General features: G+C 43.6%; 1 protein-coding gene across 1 annotated transcript in view; it reads right to left on the reverse strand.

Moving 5' to 3' along the window:
* The window catches only part of VAMP4 (vesicle associated membrane protein 4), a 37,353-nt gene that overhangs the window by 10,815 nt on the left and 2,933 nt on the right, over window positions 1–23,605 (reverse strand). The window contains exons 2-4 of the mRNA XM_083157018.1: window positions 21,845–21,980; window positions 17,930–17,976; window positions 2,393–2,443 (exon numbers count right to left, since the gene is read on the reverse strand). Of these exons, the coding sequence (XP_083013144.1) occupies window positions 2,393–2,443; window positions 17,930–17,976; window positions 21,845–21,910 (164 nt within the window). The 5' untranslated portion in view covers window positions 21,911–21,980. The remainder of the gene's footprint in view (window positions 1–2,392; window positions 2,444–17,929; window positions 17,977–21,844; window positions 21,981–23,605) is intronic.

Genomic DNA, 23,605 nt, shown 5'->3' on the forward strand with positions numbered 1-23,605 from the left:
ACCAAAATGCCAGGTCCAACCTAGGTTTTCGAACACTGGAAGTGATTCAGGTTCACTCGCAAAGCAGATTTGGTTTGCTAATGGACAAAACCATGTGCACTACAGGTGGGGCAGATGTAACATGTGCAGAGAGAATTCGATTTAAGCGTTATTTTGTTTCTGTGCATGGTAAATACTGAGCGCTTTATTTTTACACTACAATATAGATATTAGTTTGAAGAACAAACCCCACCCAAATCTAACTCTGCACATGTTACATCTGCCCCATCTGCAGTGCACATGGTCATGGTTTTATCCATTAGCAAACCAAATGTGCGTTACGAGTGAATCTGAATCAGCCCCTCTGTTCCAACGCATGTTGAAGCTGTGTCAGACCCGCCTTCACACTACAGGCTGGACCTTGCATATTGACAGGTAGACCACTTTCAGTTAGCACCCAGAACATTACATATCTCCAAGCGCTGGGAATCCGGCAATCTGTATACTTTTAGCTTGACCTATGTCAATGCTAACATTTCACCTTTTCCTGGATCTGTACCAGTATAAAACCTGGTTGTTGGATTCCTGGGTAAAAATTACCCAGGTCATTTTTATCTGACCCTCTCACACAAAATCTTGACCCAGGTTTCCCTGCCAATAACCTGGGTTAAAACTTTGGTGTAGAAATCTTGGTGTAGAAATCTTGCTCTATCAGTAAAGTTCCCACTTCTACGATATTATTAACCCTTTGAGTGCCAAGGTTGCTGCGAGAGATGTGCAAAATATCCGCTAAAAATGCCAGGGTCAAAGGTCGAGGAAAATGAATCAATTTAGTTATTGCCGGCAAATTATTTGAAGTCAATTAATTGAAGTTTTTTTTATTTTTTTTCCGGAGACCAAAATGCACTTAGAACTATGTAATTGCATCATCTTTAGTAATGGTACTTGCCCATGCCCCAGATCTCGCTAAGGTCCATTCAGCTCATAATAGGACAGGCATATGCGCAGATGCATGCAGGGGATCTGCTCGTGTCAGTATTTTAGACAAAATTGGATTGTGACAACAGATCACCAAGTAGTGGATTGGAAAAAAGAAAGTGGCAGTTTATTAAAATGCTGCATACCCACTCAAATCCAATACTGGCAGTGTGTAGTTATTGCTCTACACCTATAGCTACTTATATTTGCCCTCTGTAGTATTTATTTATTAACAGTTTCTTATATAGTGCACACATTCCGCAGCGCTTTACAGCGTATAGTTGAACATTCACATCAGTCCCTGCCCCAGTGGAGCTTACAATCTATGTTCCCTACCACACGCACACACACAGACATTCTAGGGTTAATTTGTTGGGAGCCATATAGCCTACCTGTATATTTTTGGATTGTGGGAGGAAACCGGAGTACCCGGAGGAAACCCACGCAAGTATTGGGACAATATACAAACTCTGCACAGCTAGGGCCATGGTGGGAATTGAACCAAGCTGTGAGGCAGTAATTCTAACCATTACACCATCAATGCTGTCCTCTGTACTCCACATCTTTAGCAAAGAAAGCATGGTTTATGAATGCAAGTGTTGGCAATTTCTAGGTTAGCTGTAGCTAAATGTTGCCTCATAATGTAAATCTTTAAACTTACAGACTACAGATTAATGTACCTGTAAGGGGGGGTACACACCAGAACGATTAGGGCTCAATTCCATCAATCTGGATCCAATTCCGACCGATTGGATGCAGATTGTATGTAGATTGGGCATGTTTAGGTCCAATTCCGATCCGATTCCAATCCGATGCGCGTCCCCGCTGTCGTTTGGTCGTTTTACAGATCCTACCTGCTGCAGTGAGGATCTGTAAAAGATCCATTCAACTGGATACAGACTCAGATCGGATTGGGATCAGATTGGATGCAGATCGTTAGCAGATTGTGTACTCCATCAGATCGTGCGAAAATCACACAATCTGCTAACGATCTACTAACAATCAGGATCGTTCTGGTGTGTACCTGGCCTTACTCAGCCTAAGACCTCTTCAGCATTATATTTGAGTTCTGTAGGTTTAACATGTAAGCACCACCTCAGGATAACTTATTCTAGAAGTACACCTTTGCTTGATTTTGAGAATGAATTCAAAGTTTTAACATACACTGTGTAGTTCATGACATAATTATTCAGTGCTGTAATACTATGCACACCGTCTACTGATAATAGTGAGAAGCCATTATTGTTACAGCAGCAGTCTGACATAGGTCAGCTGGAAATTTACACAATACACTGTACGGAAGATAAAAAAACTTCAACTATGCATGGTCCAAATGTAATTTATCATGTAAACATGAAGGTTGTGCAATTTTAAATATAACTCAACAACACTGAAACTTATATAGTTCACTTTCCAGCTGTCACTGCAGACTTACTGTCTGATCTTGTCATTCCTTGGTCCAAACTTAGGTGCAGAAGGTCCCCTCCTGGCAAGAAAGAACATTCAGTTAGTGACGTATCATGTGACTGCAGCTCCCAAAATCCAAAGCATTTACAGAGAGAGACGTGGGTACAACCAAAACACGAATGTAGCACCAAGTTTACTTCGCACAGTGCCGGATTTACCGAAGCTTTATAAATGTCAGATCATTGCACATTAGTGACATTTTTTTCCTTCATATATTTGGACAGTTTTAAAGGAAAAAGGAAGAACAAAGTAAAATGTATCTATTACATATATAAAATAATTCAATGTATTAGCGAATGGCTGATCATTTAATTTAAACAAGCCTGTAAATTTAACAAAATCATTTCAAGAACTTTACAGGGAAAAAATGAAAATAAAAAGGTGAAAACCGGCACTTACTGTTTAATCTATTTCTCTGAATCCATTTGGTGCTACTGCCATCATGGGGTTGAGTTAGGGACACAGAAGCTGGCACTTAATAGTTTAAAGTAGGGGTTCCCACACTGGGTGTCATGGCTCCAAGCAGAGCTGGCCCTAGCCTAAATGACGCCCTACGCAAGTTTTTGGCTGTGCCCCCTAGCACCGCCACTAGTTCCGCCTCTAACCCTGTTCCCCTTTCCCAGCACCATCAACCCTCATCATAGCAGTCATCATTTTGGTGCTCCTACCCATAATATTTTAAATAGAAACAGTGCACACATTCGGTGCGCAGCCAAAACAGGGGTGTGTTCTTGCTGGGAAGGGACATGGCCACACAATAGTACCCCCAATTCAAATTATGCCACACAGTAATGCAACTTTATTCACATTATATCATGCGATGGTGTCCCTTATTCACATTACATCACACAGTAGTACCACTTTACCTTATATACATTACTCCTCAAATTATTCACATTATACCCATAGAAAAAAAATCCTGATAAAATATTGTATTTTAAGCACCTCCATGGCCACACTGCAACCCAGCACAAAGCAGTGTGTGCTGGGCAGAGGAGAGAGCTGCAGCTGCTGCTGTCACTTAAGGGGAGGGGGCCTGGGGACCCCACTGGGCCCTTCCATCAGACTTTGGCCTTGGTAATTTGTACCCCCTACCCCTTTCTCCCGGCAACCCTGATAATACCACACAGTAATGCCCCTTACACATGACACACATTACTAATGTCCTTATAAACATAATGCCCCTTACACATTATGGCAACCTTTATTAATGCCCTTTATACACATGACACACATAATGCCCCTTACACATATGTTGCACATTATTAATGCCCTTATACACATGACACACATAATACCCCTTAGACACATGCCGAACACTATTGCACAACCAGCCCACCTGCAGACAGCACTCGCACAGTCGCTAACGCTGTGACCTCTGCCCCTGCTTGGATACAGATTTACTCATACATCTTGCCTCAATAGGCCATGCAGCTCCTGGCCAGTTCTGCTAATGTTGGATGCCTTTTTTGCAGAAAATTCATCTTATTTGCATTGTTTTGTGACCAGGACACACAAAAGGAGCTTCTGATGATTAAAATGATATGTGGCATGCCTATATTCTGTGTGCGACTGTGGCTGTACCTGCATACAGAATGCTATGTTACAGTGATTTCCATGAATACACTATTTCATATGCAGATACAGCCTCACTCACACACAGAATATAGGCATGCTGCATATCATTTTAATCAGCAGAAGCTGCTGGTGCACCTAGGCATTCCAAACGCCCTAGGCATTTGCCTAGTTTGCCTATGCCTAGGGCCGGCTCTGGCTCCAAGTGTACCACAATTTTCAGGACCAGGACCAAATCAAAAAATGTATGGTCAATGTGATAAACAGACCCAGAGCTTGTGGTTGCCAATCATAAAATATACGGATATGCAAAAGCATAACCCTGTCCACCACCATGTAACTGAACCGAAGGATGACAGGCAAGCACAATTTACATTATTTAATCATTTTAGCTGAATTTTGACTTCTTGCATAAGGGTGCCCTGAAAAAAAAAAAAAAAAAGTTGATACTCTAGGGCAGAGGTTCTCAATCTGGGGTACTTGTACCCCCTGGGGGTACACTGCAAACCATTTGGGGAAAATAATACTGGTAATGGCGGAAGGAGTCTCCCATTGCCATGAAAATGAGCCACGTTGTGTCTCTTCTGGTTCTGTCTGCATTGTCATCAGCATCTCCTCATGCTTTTGCCTGACCAGCAATCCACTGGGAGCTACCTGTGCTGCCATCAGACATCAGCGTTCCATCTTCCCTGCACTGACACAGATTAAGGAAGCAGCGGCATTAATCCTACAGGCATTAGCGGGAACCCCGGAGATAGTACACAGGCAGACACAGAGGGACCGATTCCTGCACACACACACACACACACTACACCTCCGCTACTCCTAAATATATGAACATGCATATCACTCACTTACACTCCACACGTAAGTACTGTGAATATTTCACATTAAGAGGAGGGGGTACTTATAAATAACAAGCCTCATCAAGGGGTACAGGAGAGAAAAAAAAAGGTTGGGAACCACAGCTCTATGGTACAGTGTTTCAAGAAAGTTTGGGAACCACCGATTTAAAAGTATTAACCCCTTCCTGACACAGCCAGTTTTTGCGTTCCTGACAGAGCCATTTTTTTCAAATCTGACATGTATCACTTAAGTGGGTATAACTTTTTTTTGCTTTTACTTATCCCAGTGATTTTGAGATTGTTTTTTCGTGACACATTGTACTTCAAATTAGTGGTAAATTTGGGTCGATACAGTCTGTGTTTTTTTGTGAAAAATACCAAAATGTCGTAAAAAAATGGAAAATTTAGCAATTTGCAAAATGTTAAATTTTCTGCTTGTGAGACAAATAATCATACCACTCAAAATAGTTAATAACTAACATAGACCATATGTCTACTTTATGTTTCCATCATTATTTCAACTTCCTTTTAATTTTTTTGGACACTAGGAGGCTTACAATATGAATAGCAAATTTTCAAATTTTCAAGAAAATTTCAAACACTGATTTTTTTAGGGACCAGTTCAGTTCTGATGTGACTTTGAGGGACTTGTATGTGAGACACCCCCATAAATGATGCCATTTCAAAAACTGCACCCCTCACAGTATTCACAACAGCATTTTGGAAGTTTGTTAACCTTTTAGGTGTTTCACAGGAATTAAAACAAAGTGTAGGTGAAATTTCAAAATTTCATTTTTTTTGCAGATTTGCAATTTTAATACATTTTTCTAAGGAACACAGTAGATTTTACTAGAGAAATGTGACTAAAAATTGATTCCCCCAATTCTTTTGTTTTAAAAAATATCCTATATGTGGCCCTAGTGTGCACGTTGACCAAACCACAGGCTTCATAATAGAAGGAGCACCTACTTGATTTTGGAGCCTCCTTTTTATGAGATTATTTTTTAGGCACCATGTAGGTTTCTAGGCACCATAAGATGCAAAAATTTAGGAACCCCCCCCCACAAGTGACCCCATTTTGCAAACTACACCCTTCAGGGAATTCATTTAGGGGTATAGTGTACATTTCTAACCCCCAGGGGTTTCACCAATTTTGATACAACTGGGCTGTGAAAATGAAAAAATTTAATTTTTCATTTTCACAGCTCAGTTGTATCAAAATTGGTGAAACCCCTGGGGGTTTGAAATGTACACTATACCCCCTGATGAATTCCCTGAAGGGTGTAGTTTGCAAAATGGGGTCACTTGTGGGGGGGTTCCACTGTATGGGTGCTTCAGGGGTCATTCAACCAGAATCTGTGCTGCAAAATCCAAATATCACTCCTTCCCTTCTGAGTCCTGCCATGCACCCAACTGGTATTTTTTGGTCACATGTGAGGCATTGCCATACTCGGGAGAAATTGGGGCACAGATTTTGGGGTGCTTTGTCTCCTTCATTCCTTGCGAAAATGAAAAATTTTGAGCCAGATCTGCATTTTGTGTAAAAAAATGTAATTTACCCTCGCCACACTATTCTATTCTCAACTCCACGCCGACGTGGATAGTGGGGTTATGAAAAGGTCAGAGGACGTGTACCGCCGCCGCTCGCCACGCTTCGGGTTGACGTTGATCGTGGGGTGGCGTTAACAATTGTGGGGGCCATTTCAGACTTTAGGGTGACTATTAGGGCTCTGTGGCCCATTTAACATTGTTTCCTATGGAAAAATCGCGGGCATTGAGGCATTGAACACTCAAATCGCGTCCAATCTCACTTTTAACATTGATCCCTATGGGAAATCGCGGGCATCGCATCGCACCCGTTTTTTAGTGCATTCGATGGTCGCGATGGGCGCCGTTCTAGGTAAAGAGTACCCTCTATTCTATCGAAACTCGCACATGGCCTCCTATGCTTGTGGCAGAATGGGTGGGGATATCAATGGCTGGGGAGGCACTGGATAGTATCAGAGGCAAATTTACACATATGGACCCGAGGGTTTATACGTGTTATTATACAAAGGTGCCAATTACTGCTGGAAATTTTGAAAGTTTGAGAAGAGATGTGCATACAAGGGATGCAGAGCCTCAACTATTATACTCCCATAAATTCCAATGTTTTGAAACTAAAAAATAATACTCCCATAAAACGCTCACTGAACAAACCAATTTTGTGTGCACAGGCAGGCACCGCTCAGAAAACCCATTACTTTTCTGCCACCTTTCTGATAATGTCTGAATCAATCATATTCTCTGTGTAATGCATGCGTCATAGAGGCTTTCATAAATGTTCACATAATGGTGAATATAAATAAAGTGAATATTGGCATTGCATGCATACTTTTTTGAACTTTACAAAAAAAAGTATAAGCAATATATTTGTGGGCATGTAATGTAGGTTGAGTATCCCTTTGCCAGATATCTGTTATCCAAATTCTTTGTTACCGGATTGTACGTTGTTTCAGGTTTTGAAACCTTGTTTCATGCACAAATGAAATATATGTGTGTGTATTTCATGTTTTGATGCGTTATACAACATAAATGCATTTTGTGTTCACACATGGGTCCCGGTCTCAAGATAGCTCACTGAAATATAACAATATTCAGAGCATTTTGGATAACGGCAATTCAACCTGAAACACAACAATTTGCAGACATACATGGTATACATAGTATTATAGTGTCTGTGGGCAGAAAAGAACACATGTACCCTAATGATACTATAAAATTCAGTAGGAAGAGTTATGGGGTGAAATAATTGGGATCTTATCTGATATGCACACCTATCTGCTGTTCCTATATTGGAGGCAAGTGCAGCAGTATAGTCTATATTGATTCCACAGCGCTCTCCTCCAACTAACAGCTGTTACGGAGCCACTTATACCAGTGTGAAACGACGCAGCTGCTTCAGCGATCTTTGGTCATTCGCCAGCATGAGGTCTCGTCATAGCGGCGGTGGACCCAGATCACGGTTCACACATAATAGAGGTGGTGAGGCTCCCTCCGGTCCGGAGGTTTGAAAAGCACATGGTATCACTGCTTTTTGTTGGGTCGGGACCTGCTGAGAAATCTGGGAACCGCATCCAGAGAACGCTAGGCTCCCTCCAGTTGGGATAGAATAGAACATCAGCTTTTCGTCAGGAAGCAGGGCAGACTTTCTACATACCCCCAGCATACACATTCAGGTTGTGAAGCTCCCTCCAGGTGGAAGTAGCCGGGAGACAGCCATAGAGTCGCCATATAAATCTGGTATCAACATCTTGGATGGGTTACTTCTGAGAACCCTGGCGCTGGCTCATCTTAATTCAGACGGTAATTCAACCCCTGGGCCAATACATTCTTTATTATTCATACAGAACATTGGTGGATGCCCTGTATGAGTCCATAGGGGACATATTACTAGGAGGTTGAATATAGTTTTATATAATACATCTACCTGCGCAATTGGGCTATTGTAGATGTGAAGTTATTTATGTATTGCAGAATTATTATGTTTTATGTGTTATAATATTTTTATGATTCAAGCATTTATCAGTGCATTTTTATGTTTAATAAATTCAGATTAATATCCATTACTTGAATTTTTTAGCTCTCCTAAATTCATTATTATAGTTCTATCAAGTAACCATCCAAAATACTTCTGGGAGCAGCAAGTTCAAGAATTTGAGGATTTAGGAATACATTTATATCTGTAGTGATACGTATTATAGGTATTGCGCCCCTTTTTTTTGTCTTTTATTTTTGTATAGTCATTGGGTATAATGTAGAGCAGTATGGGGTATGGAATAATGACAAGGGATGAACTGGATATTGTGGCTATTAGAGAGTCATGGTGCAATGAAAATCATGACTGGGACATAGCTATACCAGGATATACATTATTTAGGAAGGACAGAATGGGAAGAATCGGAGGAGGGGTTGCAATATATGTGAAAAATAAGGAATTTGGTACTCACCGATAATTCCCTTTCTCCAAGGCAGCAGGGGACACTGCAGTCATCATGTGTGGGATAGAGCTGGTGTACTGGAGGAGTCAGCACTTTAAGAAAATTTAGATGTGGCTGGCTCCTCCCCCCTCTATCCCCACCAGACCTCAGTCTTAGAAAACTGTGTCCGCGAGAGGAAGGTGATAGGGCAGATACCCGAAAGGAGGAGGATACTATCAAGTCATGGAAACAACAGAGGTTAGCAAGAAGACAAACAGATAAAATCTATATGCATACATAACTGTCATACTCTCCTAAACATGGGTCATGGAGGTTGTAACAGAATAACGGTAATATGTGAAGTATAACATGGCAGAAAGACTAGCGCTGGGAGGGCGTGCAGTGTCCCCTTCTGCCTTGGAGAAAGGGAATTATCGGTGAGTACCAAATTCCTTATTTCTCCCTCGGCCAGCAGGGGACACTGCAGTCATCACTTGTGGGAATAATACCAAAATACTACTCCCGGGTGGGAGAGCGCTGAGATTCCTGCAATACTACTCTACCAAAAGACGCCTCTGAACTTGCGAAGGTGTCAAACTTATCAAAATGAGCAAACGTATTTGAACTGGACCAAGTAGCTGCCCGGCATACCTGTGTAAGGGATGCCCCTCTAGCCAGAGCCCACGAAGTGCTAACTGATCGGGTAGAATGGGCCGATATCCCAGAGGGAGCCCTTTCATTGGCTTGAGAATAAGCTTCCTTGGTAGTCAGACAGATCCAGTGAGCCAATGTCTGTTTTGACGCTGGCCAACCCCTTTGGTCAGCACCATTAAGAACAAAAAGACTATCCGTCTTGCGTAAGGGCGCTGTTCTAGCTAGGTAAATGCGTAAAACTCACACCACGTCCAACAAAGTGGAGTCCTCAGAAAAAAAAAAACGGAACAATAGGCTGGTTTAAATGATATGCTGAAACCACCTTGGGAAGAAAAGACCTACTTGTCCTTAATTCAGCCCTGTCCTTATGTAGAATCAAGAAAGAACGGCAGTACAAAGCCCCTAGCTCTGAGACCCTACGAGCAGAAGCTAACGCCAGTAACATAACCGTTTTCTAAGTAAGGTATTTGAAGTCAACTGTATCAAGGGGTTTGAAAAAAATCTGATTTTAGGAAGTTAAGTACCAAGGATAATTCCCAGGGTTCCGTAGGCGACACAAAAGGAGGTTGTAGCCTCAACACTCCCTTTAGGAAGGTCTGCACCTCCGGGATGAAGGCTAACCGACGGTAAAAAAATACTGATAGTGCTGAAACTTGTACCTTTAGCGTCACCAAACTTAGTCCTTTTTCAAAACCTACTTGTAGGAATATTAGCAGTCTATAGAGAGATTAAACACCGCCTTGGGAACCCTGTTTTCCTTGCACCAGAATATGTACGATTTCCAGATTCGATGGTAGTGGGCCGAAGTTACCCCCTTTCGAGCCTTAAGCATAGTTGGTATTACTACCGACGGGATGCCTCTTCTTTTTAACAATTCAGCCAGGCCATTAAATGTAGATGATGCAAGCTTGTGTAGACGAATGGTCCTTGTTGGAGTAATTCTTGTCGTAGAGGTAGTCGCCATGGTGTGTCCGCCACTAGGTGCTGGAGGTCGGAGTACCATGACCTCCTTGGTCAATCTGGGGCTATCAGAATTACCGACGTGGCCTCTCTTTTTATTCTTTTCAATACTCTTGGAAGTAATGGAAAAGGCGGGAATAGATAAACTAGACTGTAGTTCCACGGTATGGACAGGGCATCCACTGCCACTGCCACTGGGTCCAGGGACCTGGCACAATAGAGCGGTACCTGATGGTTCAGTCTGGAGGCCATCAGGTCTATTTCAGGCATCCCCACCGAATAATCAGTTGGTGAAAGACTTCTGAATTGAGGGCCCATTCCCTTGGATGGAAGTCTTGGAGACTGAGATAGTCCGCCTGCCAATTTTCCACCCCCGGAATGAAAACTGCCAAGAAGCTTGTGGCATGGGCTTCTGCCCATTCCAGAATGGGTCGAACTCCCGCATGGCTGCAGGGCTCCTTGTGCCTCCCTGCCGATTTATGTAAGCGACCGCTGTCACGTTGTCTGACTGAATTCTTATATGTCGACCCCTGAGAAGGTGGTGACCCTGTAAAAGGGTTAGTCTGATGGCTCTCAGTTCCAGAATGTTTATGGGGAGTTTCGACTCCTGGGGAGACCACTTCCCCTGGAACCTGTGGTCGAGGGCCACCGCTCCCCAACCCCGGAGACTGGCATCTGTCGTGACTATGGTCCAGGTACAGGGTCTAAAACTGCGACCCTGCAGTAAGTGGGGAGTGTGGAGTCACCATTTGAGAGAGGAGCGGGGGTCTTCCGAGACAAAGTGATTCTCTTGTGGATCTGAAGATGGGATCCTGACCATTGAGATAACAGATTCTCCTGGAACGTCCGAGAGTGGAGGGGTCCATATGGGAGAGCCTCGAAAGAGGCCACCATTAATCCTAACAGACGGGTACAAAGATGAGCAGATACCCTGCATGGAAGAAGAACCTGCCGTACCCTTGTCTGAAGAGTCCTGATCTTGTCCATTGGAAGAAATACCTTTTCCTCGACGGCATCCAAGATTAGGCCTAGGAACTGCAATCTTTGGGATGGATGTAGTTGAGATTTCTTGAAATTCACTATCCATCCATTTTTGACTATAAAACCGCAAGTTTTGATAGCGTCTTCCACCAACTTCTCCTGACTTGGGAGACTTGAGGAGGAGATCGTCCAAGTATGGGATGATAATTATTCCTTGTAGACGAAGAGCTGTATTGCAAACCTTAGAAACCTTTGATGCGGTTCCCAGATTGTATTGCAAACCTTAGAAACCTTTGATGCGGTTCCCAGATTGGAACGTGTAGGTATGCGTCCTTTATATCTAAGGAAAGAAGAAATTCTCCCTTTTCTAAAGACGCTATTACTGATCGAATAGAATTCATTTTGAATTTGTGGTAGTACACAAAATCGTTTAGCTGTTTTAAGTTTAGGATGGGGCGGACAGTGCCATCCGGCTTTGGCACTACAAAAACGCTGGCGTAGTACCCCTTGCCCTCCTGATGAGCCGGGACAGGTATAATTACCCCTGACGAGAGGAGTGTCTGAATTGAGCTGCACAAGGCTACACTTGCCTCTGAGGATGATGGAAGACCTATTGGAAAAAAATTGTTTGGAGGAAGGTTGGTGAACTCCTGTAACCCTACGAGACTATCTGGAGCACCCAGGCGTCCCTGCAGTGGGTTTTCCATGTCTCCGCAAAAAGTAACAGTCTGGCATCCACCTTGGGATCCCAAGTGAGCGGGGAGACCGCCATGCCACTGTGGACTTGGGGTCCCTATGAGATGTGGTGGTGGAGGGCTGTGCCGGTCTGGCACCTCAACCTCTGCAGGAAGAGAAACCACCTCTGAATCCGGTTTTACCTCGAAAAGGCACGAAAACTAGGTGCCGCAAATTGCCTCTTTGGAGGTGGTGCTGATTAAGGGAGGAAAGTGGACTTTCCCCCTGTGGCCTGCAAAATAAGTTTATCTAGCTCAGGCCCAAAGAGCATATCTCCCGTGTAGGGAAGGGCCTCCACTGAATTCTTTATTTAAGGCTCAGCCTGCCATGAACGCAACCAAACTGTGCGTCTGGCCACGACTGCTGAAGCTGAGGCTTTTGCCCCTAGAATAGAAATATCAGAAACCGCTTCTCCCACATAAGTGGAAGCTTCCCTGATGCATTCTGCTAAGGATATCAGATCTGCCCTAGGGGTGTTCTGTCCAAGACCTGTGATAAGGTCTGTGGCTAATTTTTCCATGGCTCTTGCCACCCAAGCAGAGGCGAGAGCTGGCCGTAAAAGTACTCCCACTGTGGAATAAATGTTTTTGAGTGAGCTATCCAGGCGTCTGTCTGGAGCTTCTTTAAGCGAGACCGCTCCCGGTATGGGAGGCGTGACAAAGACACGTCAGGTGTGGGTGGAGTCTCCCATTTTGCCCTTGATTCTGTAGAAAAAGGATATAAGGTACATTCTAGACATTTGGAATTTTTTGTCAAGATTTTTCCAAACCTTGAACAAGGCGTTGTCTAATTCCTCAGAATCTGGGAAGTAAAGAGGCTGTTTTAGAACACGGCCAAAAATAGATGTCTGAGAAGGCACCAATGTATCAGATATATTAAGGGTAGTACCAACTTCCCTGATTAACCCCTCTACGACCTGGGCATCCTCGTCAACCGGTTCAGAAAGGGGTCCTGAACGGGGTCAGGGGGAAACTCACCCTCTTCCAAATTACCATATTCATCTGCATCGTCGGCAATGAATAGGGTGGAAACAGCCTTTCTCTTGGCAGGACCTGGAGAAGAAGGTCGGCAAGAGGTAGTCACAGACTGCTTCAACGAATCCACAGTTGTGGTAAGTTGAGATAGTTGGGTCTGAAAAACCTCCCTATCCCTCCTGGATGCTGCTAACTCTGTAGTGAGGTTAGATAGAACAGCCTGCAAAGCATCCCCGGGAGCCTGGGTGGGAGGTTGGGGTACAGGTGACTGAAGGAAAATCTAAACCTGTGCAGCTGCATAGCAGGCTTCACAAAGGGATACACCCTTTATGTGCTGGTTGTACTGAACCCTGCATTTTTTGCAGGTGTACACCTTCTGAGCTGCTTTAGAAGAAGTAGCCCTTCCTGCCATGTTACACTATAAGGCAGGTACACAAATCACCCACACAGGCAAACAAACAGGATCCTAAAGATAGGGTCTGTAGTTAGATAACCACAAAAAACCTAGGTCTGTGGTTCAGGAGTGAGGAAGGAGCCACAACCCCCCAATTTCAGATAAATCAATCCCCTTGCAACACACACAGTGATACTTGCGGTCCCAGGGGAGAGCACTAAGGTCCGCACAGGGTCTGGTGAACCGGTACTGCAGGGCTGAGCAGAGAAGGAGAGAGTCTGGAGCCGTGCTGTCCGGGAAATGGCGCCCGCCGTGAGGTGAAGGAAGCTCCGCCCACCTGCACGGACTCTTTCCTGCGCTGATCCTATGGCGGCAGTTTCAAAAGTGCTTAGTGCACTGAGCCCGACAGCCTGTCAGCGTGCGAGCACCCGCAGACTGCCGCTCTCTCAATACAGCCAGAGCGCTCTATCTGGCTGCCCCCCTGAATGGCGCATAGCGCCCTTACCCGAATGGTAGCCGCCTGGAGAGTGGGGGATGTGCCGCAGTCCCGTGACGCAAAGCCGCGTGCAGCTGCAGCAGGTCCCCGGGGCAGTAGCTCTGGTGGCTTGGGTACAGGAGGATGCACTGCGAGCAGTCTCGACCTGACCCCTCCAGGCTCCCACGTAGCAGGCAGACCTGTCCCAGTCTGCATATTAAAGAAAATTAAATTTAAATAAAAAAAAGAGTAAATTAGTCTCCCTAAGTAGACCCTTGCCCAGGAGACCGACTCCTCCGGGCACTTTTTTCTAAGACTGAGGTCTGGTGGGGATAGAGGGGGGGGGGGGGAGCCAGCCACATCTAAATTTTCTTAAAGTGCCGACTCCTCCAGTACACCAGCTCTATCCCACACGTGATGACTGCAGTGTCCCCTGCTGGCCGAGGGAGACAAGCATAAAGACTACCTTAATACAAAGTATTGAAGAAAAAACTGAGGCCCTTTGGCTGACCATAGAAACAGGGAAGAAGGCGATTCTTCGTATAGGGGTGATCTACAGACGACCAGGTCAGGAAGAGGAACTTGACAAGAGCCTATTGCAGGACATCAATAAAATGGCATTAAAAAGGAAAGGTAACAATCATGGGAGACTTTAATCTACTTGATATAAAGTGGGAGGTTTCTGTTGCAAGTTCCACCAGAAGTAGGGACATTCTGAATTCCTTGCAAGGAGCATACCCCCTTGCAATTGGTGAGGGAGACCACTCCTAAGGACGCAATATTAGACTTAATACTTACAAATGGGGACAGAATATCTGATGTAAATGTGGGTGAAAACCTGGGATCCAGTGACCGTCAAGCATTATGGTTCAGAATAAGGACAGAGACCGACTCATCGCACACAAAAACAAAGGTGTTATATTTTAGGAAGGCTGATTTTGTAGAGATGGGAAACTCTGTAAGGGCTCCTTTGGCAGAGTGGGGGAACTTGGAAGGAGTGCAGGAGAAGTGGGAAAAATTAAAAAATGCAATACTAAAAGCAACAGAACTTTGTGTCCAAAGAGTTAGGAAAAACAAGGAAAAGGAAGCCAGTGCGGTTTGCGAAAGAAGTAGCAAGTATTGTGAAAGCAAAAAAGTTGTCCTGAGGACAAAGAAGTATATCTTGTAGACACACAATGGGTTTGGGATAAATTAGTGCGCTAAGGGCAGCTTGACCTGTACAGCAAGTGTGTCACCATACACACTACACATAAGACAGAGAAAAAAAAATACTGACAGTTTTTCAAGCGCTCCTTCTATGTATGTATCCAGTATATCTTGTTAGACAAAAGGAGGCTAAGAAAGTAATCAGATGTGCAAAAGCGAAGAAAATGGCCCAGTCAGTGGGTAAAGAGGGGAAAACTTTTTTTTAGGTATACAAGTGAAAGGAGAAAAACAAAAAGTGGAGTAATAAGACAGAGTGGAAGTTTTCTTGAGGGGGACAATGTAATAGCAGATCATATTAATAATTATTTCGGCTCAGTATTCACAGCTTAAAGAGAGGGGAAGGGGCCACCGTTAAGTTGCAAGTATAGTCAGAAAAATAAGGGAGAAACAAGTACATTTACAGAGAAGAAAGTCCTAACAGAACTCTCAAAACTGAAAGTGGATAAATCAATGGGGTCAGATGGGATACAGTATATCCAATGATACTAAAAGAGCTTAAAGGGGAGCTGGTAAAACCATAAAAAAAATTATTAAACCAGTCACTAGCTACTGGAGTAAGGGAAATTGATGGAAACACTCTTAAAACAAAGAGTTGTAGAATATCCCAAAACCAGCAATTTACAGGATCCAAAACAGCATGGGTTTACTGGGAAAGACAAATGTTATTGACTTTTGTCAAACAAATGTTATTGACTTTTTTGACGGGGTGACTAAAGTAATAATTTAAGGTGGGGCTGTAGATGTAGCTTATCTAGACTTTTGACACTGTCCCACATTGCAGACTGTTAAATAAACTTGAAAGCTTGGGATTGGATTCTAAGATAGTTGAATGGATAAGAGCGTGGTTGCAGAACAGAAAACAGAGAGTTGTAGTAAACGGAGTATAGTCAAAGGAGGGAAAGGTTACAAGTCGAGTACCCCAGGGATCTGTACTTGGACTAGTGCTTTTTAATATCTTTATTGGTGACAGTGCAAGTGGAATTGAGGGTAAAATGTGCCTTTTTGCAGATGACACAAAAAGGTATGCAACAGGGTAGACCCACCAGGAGGGTGTTTTAATGATTGACGATCTAGGTAGATTGGAGGAATGGTCAAGAGCATGGCAACTACAGTTTAATGCCAAACAATGCAAAATCATGCACTTGGGTCTCAAAAATCCAGACTAAATATAGGCAGGTAGGCAATGTAACAAAGCAATGAAGAAGGCAAGTCAGATGCTTGATTGCATAGGGAGAGGTATCAGCAGTAGTAAGAATGAAGTAATAATGCCACTGTGTAGGTCATTAGTACAACCTCATCTAGGCCCTTATTCTGATCGGTGCGGATGTATCCGCGTGCGTTCGGCCCGCCGATGTTTTGTGTCTGCGCATGTGCAGAGGCGTCTCTGCGCATGTGCGAGCGGGGCGTACGGCCAAATCCCGCATGATATGTGAACACTCCGAACAGGGGGTGGAGAGGGGCGTGAAGGGCTATTTGGGCTCATTACCATATGCATACGCCCCGCGTTTCATGGGAGTTCCCATGAAAACGCTGGGCGTACGTATGGTAATGCGGCCGTGACGCACGTGTAGGGGGCGGATATATGACATCGCCGGATGTCAGCTGCCCGCCCAGATCCCTGCTTTTGCACGGAAAAATGTCCGTGTGGTCTGAGGTTGCGGATGCTGGTGGAGCACACGGTCCTGCATTCGATGGTCTGCGACCATCGAATGATGGGGGAGGTTCCCTTAGATGGAGGAGGCGTATTCCGTGAAAAATACACGTGCGGTCCGTTCGGACAGCTTCTTACCGCATACGGACGGAGTTGGCGATCCGTATGGAAGGCGGGGTTTCGCACGCACGGTCCTGGCCGCATAATCGGCTCCGGCCGCACCGATCAGAATAAGGGCCCTAGAGTACTGTTTTCAGTTCTGGAGGCCATATCTCCAGAAGGATATAAATACATTAGAGACAGTACAAAGAAGAGCAACTAAAATGGTGTATTGCCTACATCACAAAACGTACCAGGAAAGACTAAAATATCTTAATATTTATACTTTGGAGCAGAGAAGGGAAAGGGGGGACCTAATAGAAATATATCAAGGGTTTTAACAAGGTACAGGGTGGAGGCATTATTTACAGGAAGAGGAGCAACAGAACACGAGGACATGCACTGAAACTAGAGGGAGGAAGATTCAGGGGAAATGTGAGGAAGAATTACTTCACAGAAAGAGTAGTAGATAAGTGGAATAGCCTCCCATCAGAGGTTGTAGAGGCAAATACAGTAGAACAATTTAAACATGCTTGGGATAGGCATATTGATATCCTTCCAAAAAATAAGGATCAACTATGGTTTGAGGTAACATGTTTAAAAAAGGGGCAGACTAGATGGGCCAAGTGGTTCTTATCTGCCGTCAAATTCTATGTTTCTATGGATACGGTTGAATGTTAGGAAAATATAAGAAAACAGGCATGCACATCATACTTCTCCAGTATCAGGAATAATTAATCAAAGGAAATGCTAGAGGTCAGATCATTTAAAGACTTAATATGTTGTGAGGTTGCTTGGCAGGATAAATGATATATGATTGAGTCTTTGCATAGGTATGATATAACGGGATCACTTTCTATGCCATATAAGGTGATCCTATTATAGATCACACCTTCTATGCATATATAATCTATGGTGTTTAGCGTTCAGCCATGTGCATGTTCCTACATCTTTCATATGAAGTATAGAATTAGATATTACTTTTCCAAGGACTTACAAGAAGAAATCTTCCTCCTCATCAGAGTCATCTTCCAACAAATTTCGCTGTACAAAGAAAGAAAATAAATAATTAAATAAATAATGCACATAGTTAGCTATGGTAATCCCTACAGATCTCCATGTTGCCCAGTTACAGCTATTTATTAAAATTACTAGCTAAGCCCGCTCCAAGCAAAAGCTTCTAAAGCTAGTCTGCTACTTTGTGATTGCCTCTATGTTTCTGTATGTGTGAAAGCTGTAGTTTCACAAGCTGCCAGCAGATGGCAGTGTTTAGGTTAAACACGGACAATAGACATATATGATATATATAATCTTTTCACTTCACCTCGATTATTAGACTTACGTTAATGATTATTTAAATCTATAAAGGACTAAATGTTGTTTTGTGACAACTTATCAAAAAAACAATTTTCAGACATTTCTAACTTGTGGCAGACTGAAAAATATTTAAAAATTGCTATAAGTACCCCAATGGGGGGGGGGGGGGGGGGGGATTTGGCTCTCACAGTACAAAATAAACATCATCAAGCATAATAGAAACAAAAAACACATACAGAGAGAACACGGGCAATGACTGGATACTTCAAGCATGCTTGAAATATCTAGTCAAGCAATGGGGCATACACACACAGCGATTTGTGCTTCATTTCTAAATCGATCTAGTCAGATCGCTTAGAAAAGGGGCTTAAATCGCCCCATGTGTATGCCTCATATGATCTCCGTGTTGGACCCCCTCCTGGCGGCAGGGAGCGGGGATAGCATGCAGAAGGGCCCCATCACTACGAGCGATCCTGAATCAGCCCCTTACTTTCCTACTCTCAAACAGGAGTGTCCCTGGTGGCTGGAGGTGATTGTATGCATAGTGTATGGGCACCTTAAAACGTTAATTTTCCTGTAATAACAAATACACCATGTACCTAACATAACTGTTTTACTAGAAGCAATGATTGACAATTGCCCTCTGTTTCCTGTTGGCGGATGACACAATAAATAAGCCATTGCAATTACCAGCTTGGGTTATGTAAGAACCTATCAATTGGATCTTGAATATGTAGGAAAATCTATGGACAAATGTGTGTGTGTGTGATTTGCCTTACATAGGGCTCTAATAAACTAGCATATATACGAGGGTGGATCAATAAATACCTGTGTTTGAAGACAGGTGGCGTCGCTAAGGAAAGTTGGTATTACCATCGTGTACTGTACTATCATCTTTCAAACAAGCCATACCAAATTTTATTTTTTTCCACCACGACAATGCATCAGCTCCCTCACCCGGAATTGTAGCGGCCAACTTGCATGAATTGCGTAATTGAATTGCGTACTCGCCCAACTTGGCTCCCTGCGACTACTTTCTGTTCCCTAACCTGCAAATGTGGCTCGCGGGGAAAAAAAACAATTCATAGCGCAATCTAAGCAACTTTCCTCAGCAACGCAACCTGTCTTCAAACACAGGTACTTATTGATCCACAATCGTATATCCAAATAAGACACCATGGAAATCTGAGTATGAAAGCGGCAGTGTGTGTTACTTTGCAGAGAAGTATATAAGATACACTGTAAAATATACACTTAAATAGCCTTTTTCATCAAGGCATTTCAGCAAAAGATCAAGGAGCAACAAAATGCTGTATACACAATCAGGTAGACATGTATAGGGAAGCCAATCCTGGGATCAGGATTAGCGGGATTTAGTACTAAAAATGCCGGCATTTGAATCCAGATATTAGGGATTACAATCCCAGGTTCCTTGTGGTGAGCACAGAGCACAGGCAGCATGTGAGATGTCGCTTCCTGCTGCGGATCTGCTAAACTGGAGTTACATGTCGGGGCCTGTCCCTCCTGTATCACTAGCTCCCCCCATCCTACCAGCCTGTACCGTGAGAAGATCCTTCCACCATAAACAAACAAGCAAGGAGCTGCTAGAGTTATCGCCAGGGATGGCACCTTCATTCGGGGCAGTGAGAATAGTGGCAAGAGCTGTTCAACCACAGGTTGACTCGTCTCCGCTTGCAGCTGGGTCAAAATGAATGTATTATCTATCTCTCTCAATCTTAAATCTCTCCAAACCTGTCCTACCCCAAATTGATAAACAAACCTCAATACCCTATCCCTAAAAACCAAAGCCTAAAAAAGGTGCCTCAGAATTCAATTGAAGGTGTTTTCGTCCACTTTTATTTTTTTGCCCATGACTTTTCACTTTTTTTTTTTTTGGTGCGAATCAGCATGGGCGAAAACAAACCCATAAGCATGAGCAAAAACAGCCACAAATTCGACCAAATGTGGTAGAAAATAAGTGGATTGGCAAAGCAACTTGGTTTTCGACCAGTCCAGAAATTCGCACAGGCACTGTATAAGGCGAATCCAATGCACCCTAAAAACATCCAAAAATTTGTCAAAATCCATCAATAAAACGAATACCCCCTCCCCCATAGACTTTACTTGGGAATTTTCTGCTCCACATAGCCTCACAGTAAAAAACCTAATACAATAAACTGACTACACCAAAAAATGAAGTACAAGTCTTGCACTGGTTCTTCACATGCATGAAGGAACTGGGCAAGACAATTTTTAGTGTTTGATGGAATAATGGGGCATACACACAATATGATTTGAGCCCATTTTCGAAGCAAACTCACTAGATTGCTTAGAGATTAGGCACGGATCGCTTTGTGTGTATGCCCCCAAGCGACAGCAATGAGCAGTCCTGTGTGTCACCATTGCCTGACTAGATCTCGACTACATGTATTCAAGATCTAGTCAAATCGCCACAGTTCTAATCAGAGAACACTGGTTAGCACAGACTGCCCATAAAACATTGCATCGTGGCCCTTATTCAGATTCAAATTTGTTCTCAAAATGGGCAAAACCATGTGCACTGCAGGTGGGGCAGATGTAACATGCATAGAGAGTTAGATATGTGTGAGTTATTACAGGGTTGCCTACCCTCGCAGAATGGCCGGGAGGATCCCGAAAATCGGGTCCTCCTCCTGGCCCCCGGAAAAGTGGGCAACCCTTCCGGATTCTGGGGGACCCCCACACCACCCCCGATTGCAGTGTGTTCCCCCATACCTCTGGGTTTAAATGCGGCAATCCGCAGGTCTCAGAGGAGGGTGCGGAGCTAAAATATCCAAAATCGTGTCATTTTAGCCCCGCCCCCTCCACGGAGATCCGTGAATTGGGGTGTTTTATATACTGGGGCGGGGCTTAATGATGTAACGCTCAAGCTCCGCCCCCCGAACTGCAGCTGAAAGTCTCCTCTATGGGCTTCTCCCGGAGAGGAGACAGAAAAAAAGTCGGCAACCCTGAGTTATTTTCTTTCTGTGCAGGGTAAATACCCAAATGTATCTCTCTCTGCACATTTTACATCTGCCCCAGCTGCAGTGCACATAGTTTTTCCCATTTTGTGAACAAATTTGTACTGCGATCAGATCTGAATAAGGGCATGTGTGTATGGGTGATCCAGCAAGCCCTGTGTGCTGAGCACTCTGACTAGGCTAGATTACTCAGCACACCAGGCTCATACACAACACTCCCTGTATGAGCCTTTACTAAACCAAATTTGGCAATGACAGTTACTGCTAAAGTACTGATCCTCACTACTCGGTCAGCTAATCATTAGCATGTGGCAAATTCATACAGTAGCTGCTGGCAATGTGTAGTATAAATAGAACTGTTACAGTAATTTTGTCTGAGCTTATTACTTACAAATTGATTATGCAACATTATAAAATGTTTGAAATGTTAGCAAGACTCCCCTGTTGCAGCACCAGATTCTGTGAAACCACACAAGAAAGGGAGAGACTGCAGCCAAATAGCTGCTCCTAAATCCTGTTCACATAAACATATCTACCGAAGGTGTAAAATATATAAACAGTAGGGATAAAAAGTCATTAAGCCATTAGAAACTTACTCTCTCACTCTTTACTGAACCGGTAACCTCCTCATCATTAAGGTGCCGCTTAAACTTCGGAGGCATGGCGTCGGATTATACGTATATAGCGTTGTCAAGGAAACAGATGTGCACTTTATTATTCAGCCCCCAGGCGCTGCAAAACAGAAATGAAACATAAGCGATATGGATGTTGAATATGACAAGTCTACTGTGTTAGTGTAAAAAAGGCTTAGGAAACCTGTGTGTCTGATTTTGAGGTACAACGAAATGTGGATCGTTTGGTCTACAACAACTAGGTTGACAAGCATTGGGTCGACACCACTAGGTCGACATGCAGCAAGGTCAACATGGGTCTAGGTCAACACAAGCTTTAGGTCGACAGTCAAAAGGTCGACATGAGGTCTTTCACAAGTATTAAATAAGAAACTTTTGGCCTAGGGCAGGCATGTCCAAACTATGTCCCTCCAGCTGTTGTGAAAATATAAGTCCCATCATGCCTTGCCACAGTTTTGCTATTAGGAAATGCTAAAACTATGGCAAGGCATGCTGGGATGTGTAGTTTCAAAACAGCTTGAGGGCCACAGTTTGGACATGCCTGCCCTAGGGGGTGCCATGAAAAAATTATGATACTCAACACTCTGATACTGAGGTAAACCACACACAATACCAATAGTCACGTAGTTGAGAAATTATTTGATAATGTGCATGTGCAAAATAACCTGAAAAGCCCTGTGGAAGTCTGCGAATGACTTGCGAAAATTCCGCAGATCAGCAGCAAATCATACGCAACTCACTCACAAACCAGATTTTCCCAGTCTGTTCCTCATCTCTGCGAGAATCAGGCTGATCAAGGCTAGCAGTGATGTTACAGCCCCTCACTGAAAATGCCTGTGCACGCTTACGTTTTCCTAGGAATTTCGAGAAAACGGGCAGTACCCACCCACAAACACTGACTTCCTTGACACGGTCAGTCAAGCTGCAAGAGGATTTCAAATAGAGTAATCGCTTATTTTTTTTCCCCGCTGTTTAGCCTTGTGCATGTGCCCAACGATCCGCCAGTCGTTCGATAATCAATCGCCTTGTAAATTAGCACAACAGCATTCAGGTCTGAATAACCCCCTTATTTTTAACAGTACTTTTTAAATGGAGTTTTCCAATTTTTGGATACCACCTTGAAAGGGAGTTTACAAAGGAATAAAAATCTGCAGTGGACAAAAGGAGTGCACTAATTCACCCGCAATTGGATTAAGGTGCCCATACACGGTCCGTTTAACGGATCCGTTAGGGACTTAAATAGTACACATCGCATCGCCTTGCATGCCTTGTGCATGCGATGAACAGCTAGTACAAAAAGTATGTGCAGCACATACTTTTTGTACCGTACAGAACGGACGGTCCAGGAACTGACCGTCTATGGGCACCTTCAGTTTTCCCCCAGTTTTGAGCACTTGCCTTTCCCAAAAAAAAAAAAAAGTATCTGCTTTTTACAAATAAAATGCGACAGACACCATATAAGTGTACTGCATCCCCTCACATGGCTACCATGCTTCTGACACAGTGCCGCAGGACACTATTTTATTACAGAATATTATTGGAGACAAGTTGCAGTTTATAGGTATGGTGAAATATCTGTCACCTCCTTTGGCCTTTTCAAACATTCCAATCTCTCATCACAAAATAGAATTGAACATATTTTGTCGTTTTAACACTAATAAATGTAAAATAATACAGTATGACATTTCTAATCAAACAATCATGCAACTTATCCTTAAGGGGTAT

Source organism: Crinia signifera, chromosome 8 (assembly GCF_055691185.1).
Source record: "Crinia signifera chromosome 8, ASM5569118v1, whole genome shotgun sequence".
NCBI classification, from domain to species: domain Eukaryota; kingdom Metazoa; phylum Chordata; class Amphibia; order Anura; family Myobatrachidae; genus Crinia; species Crinia signifera.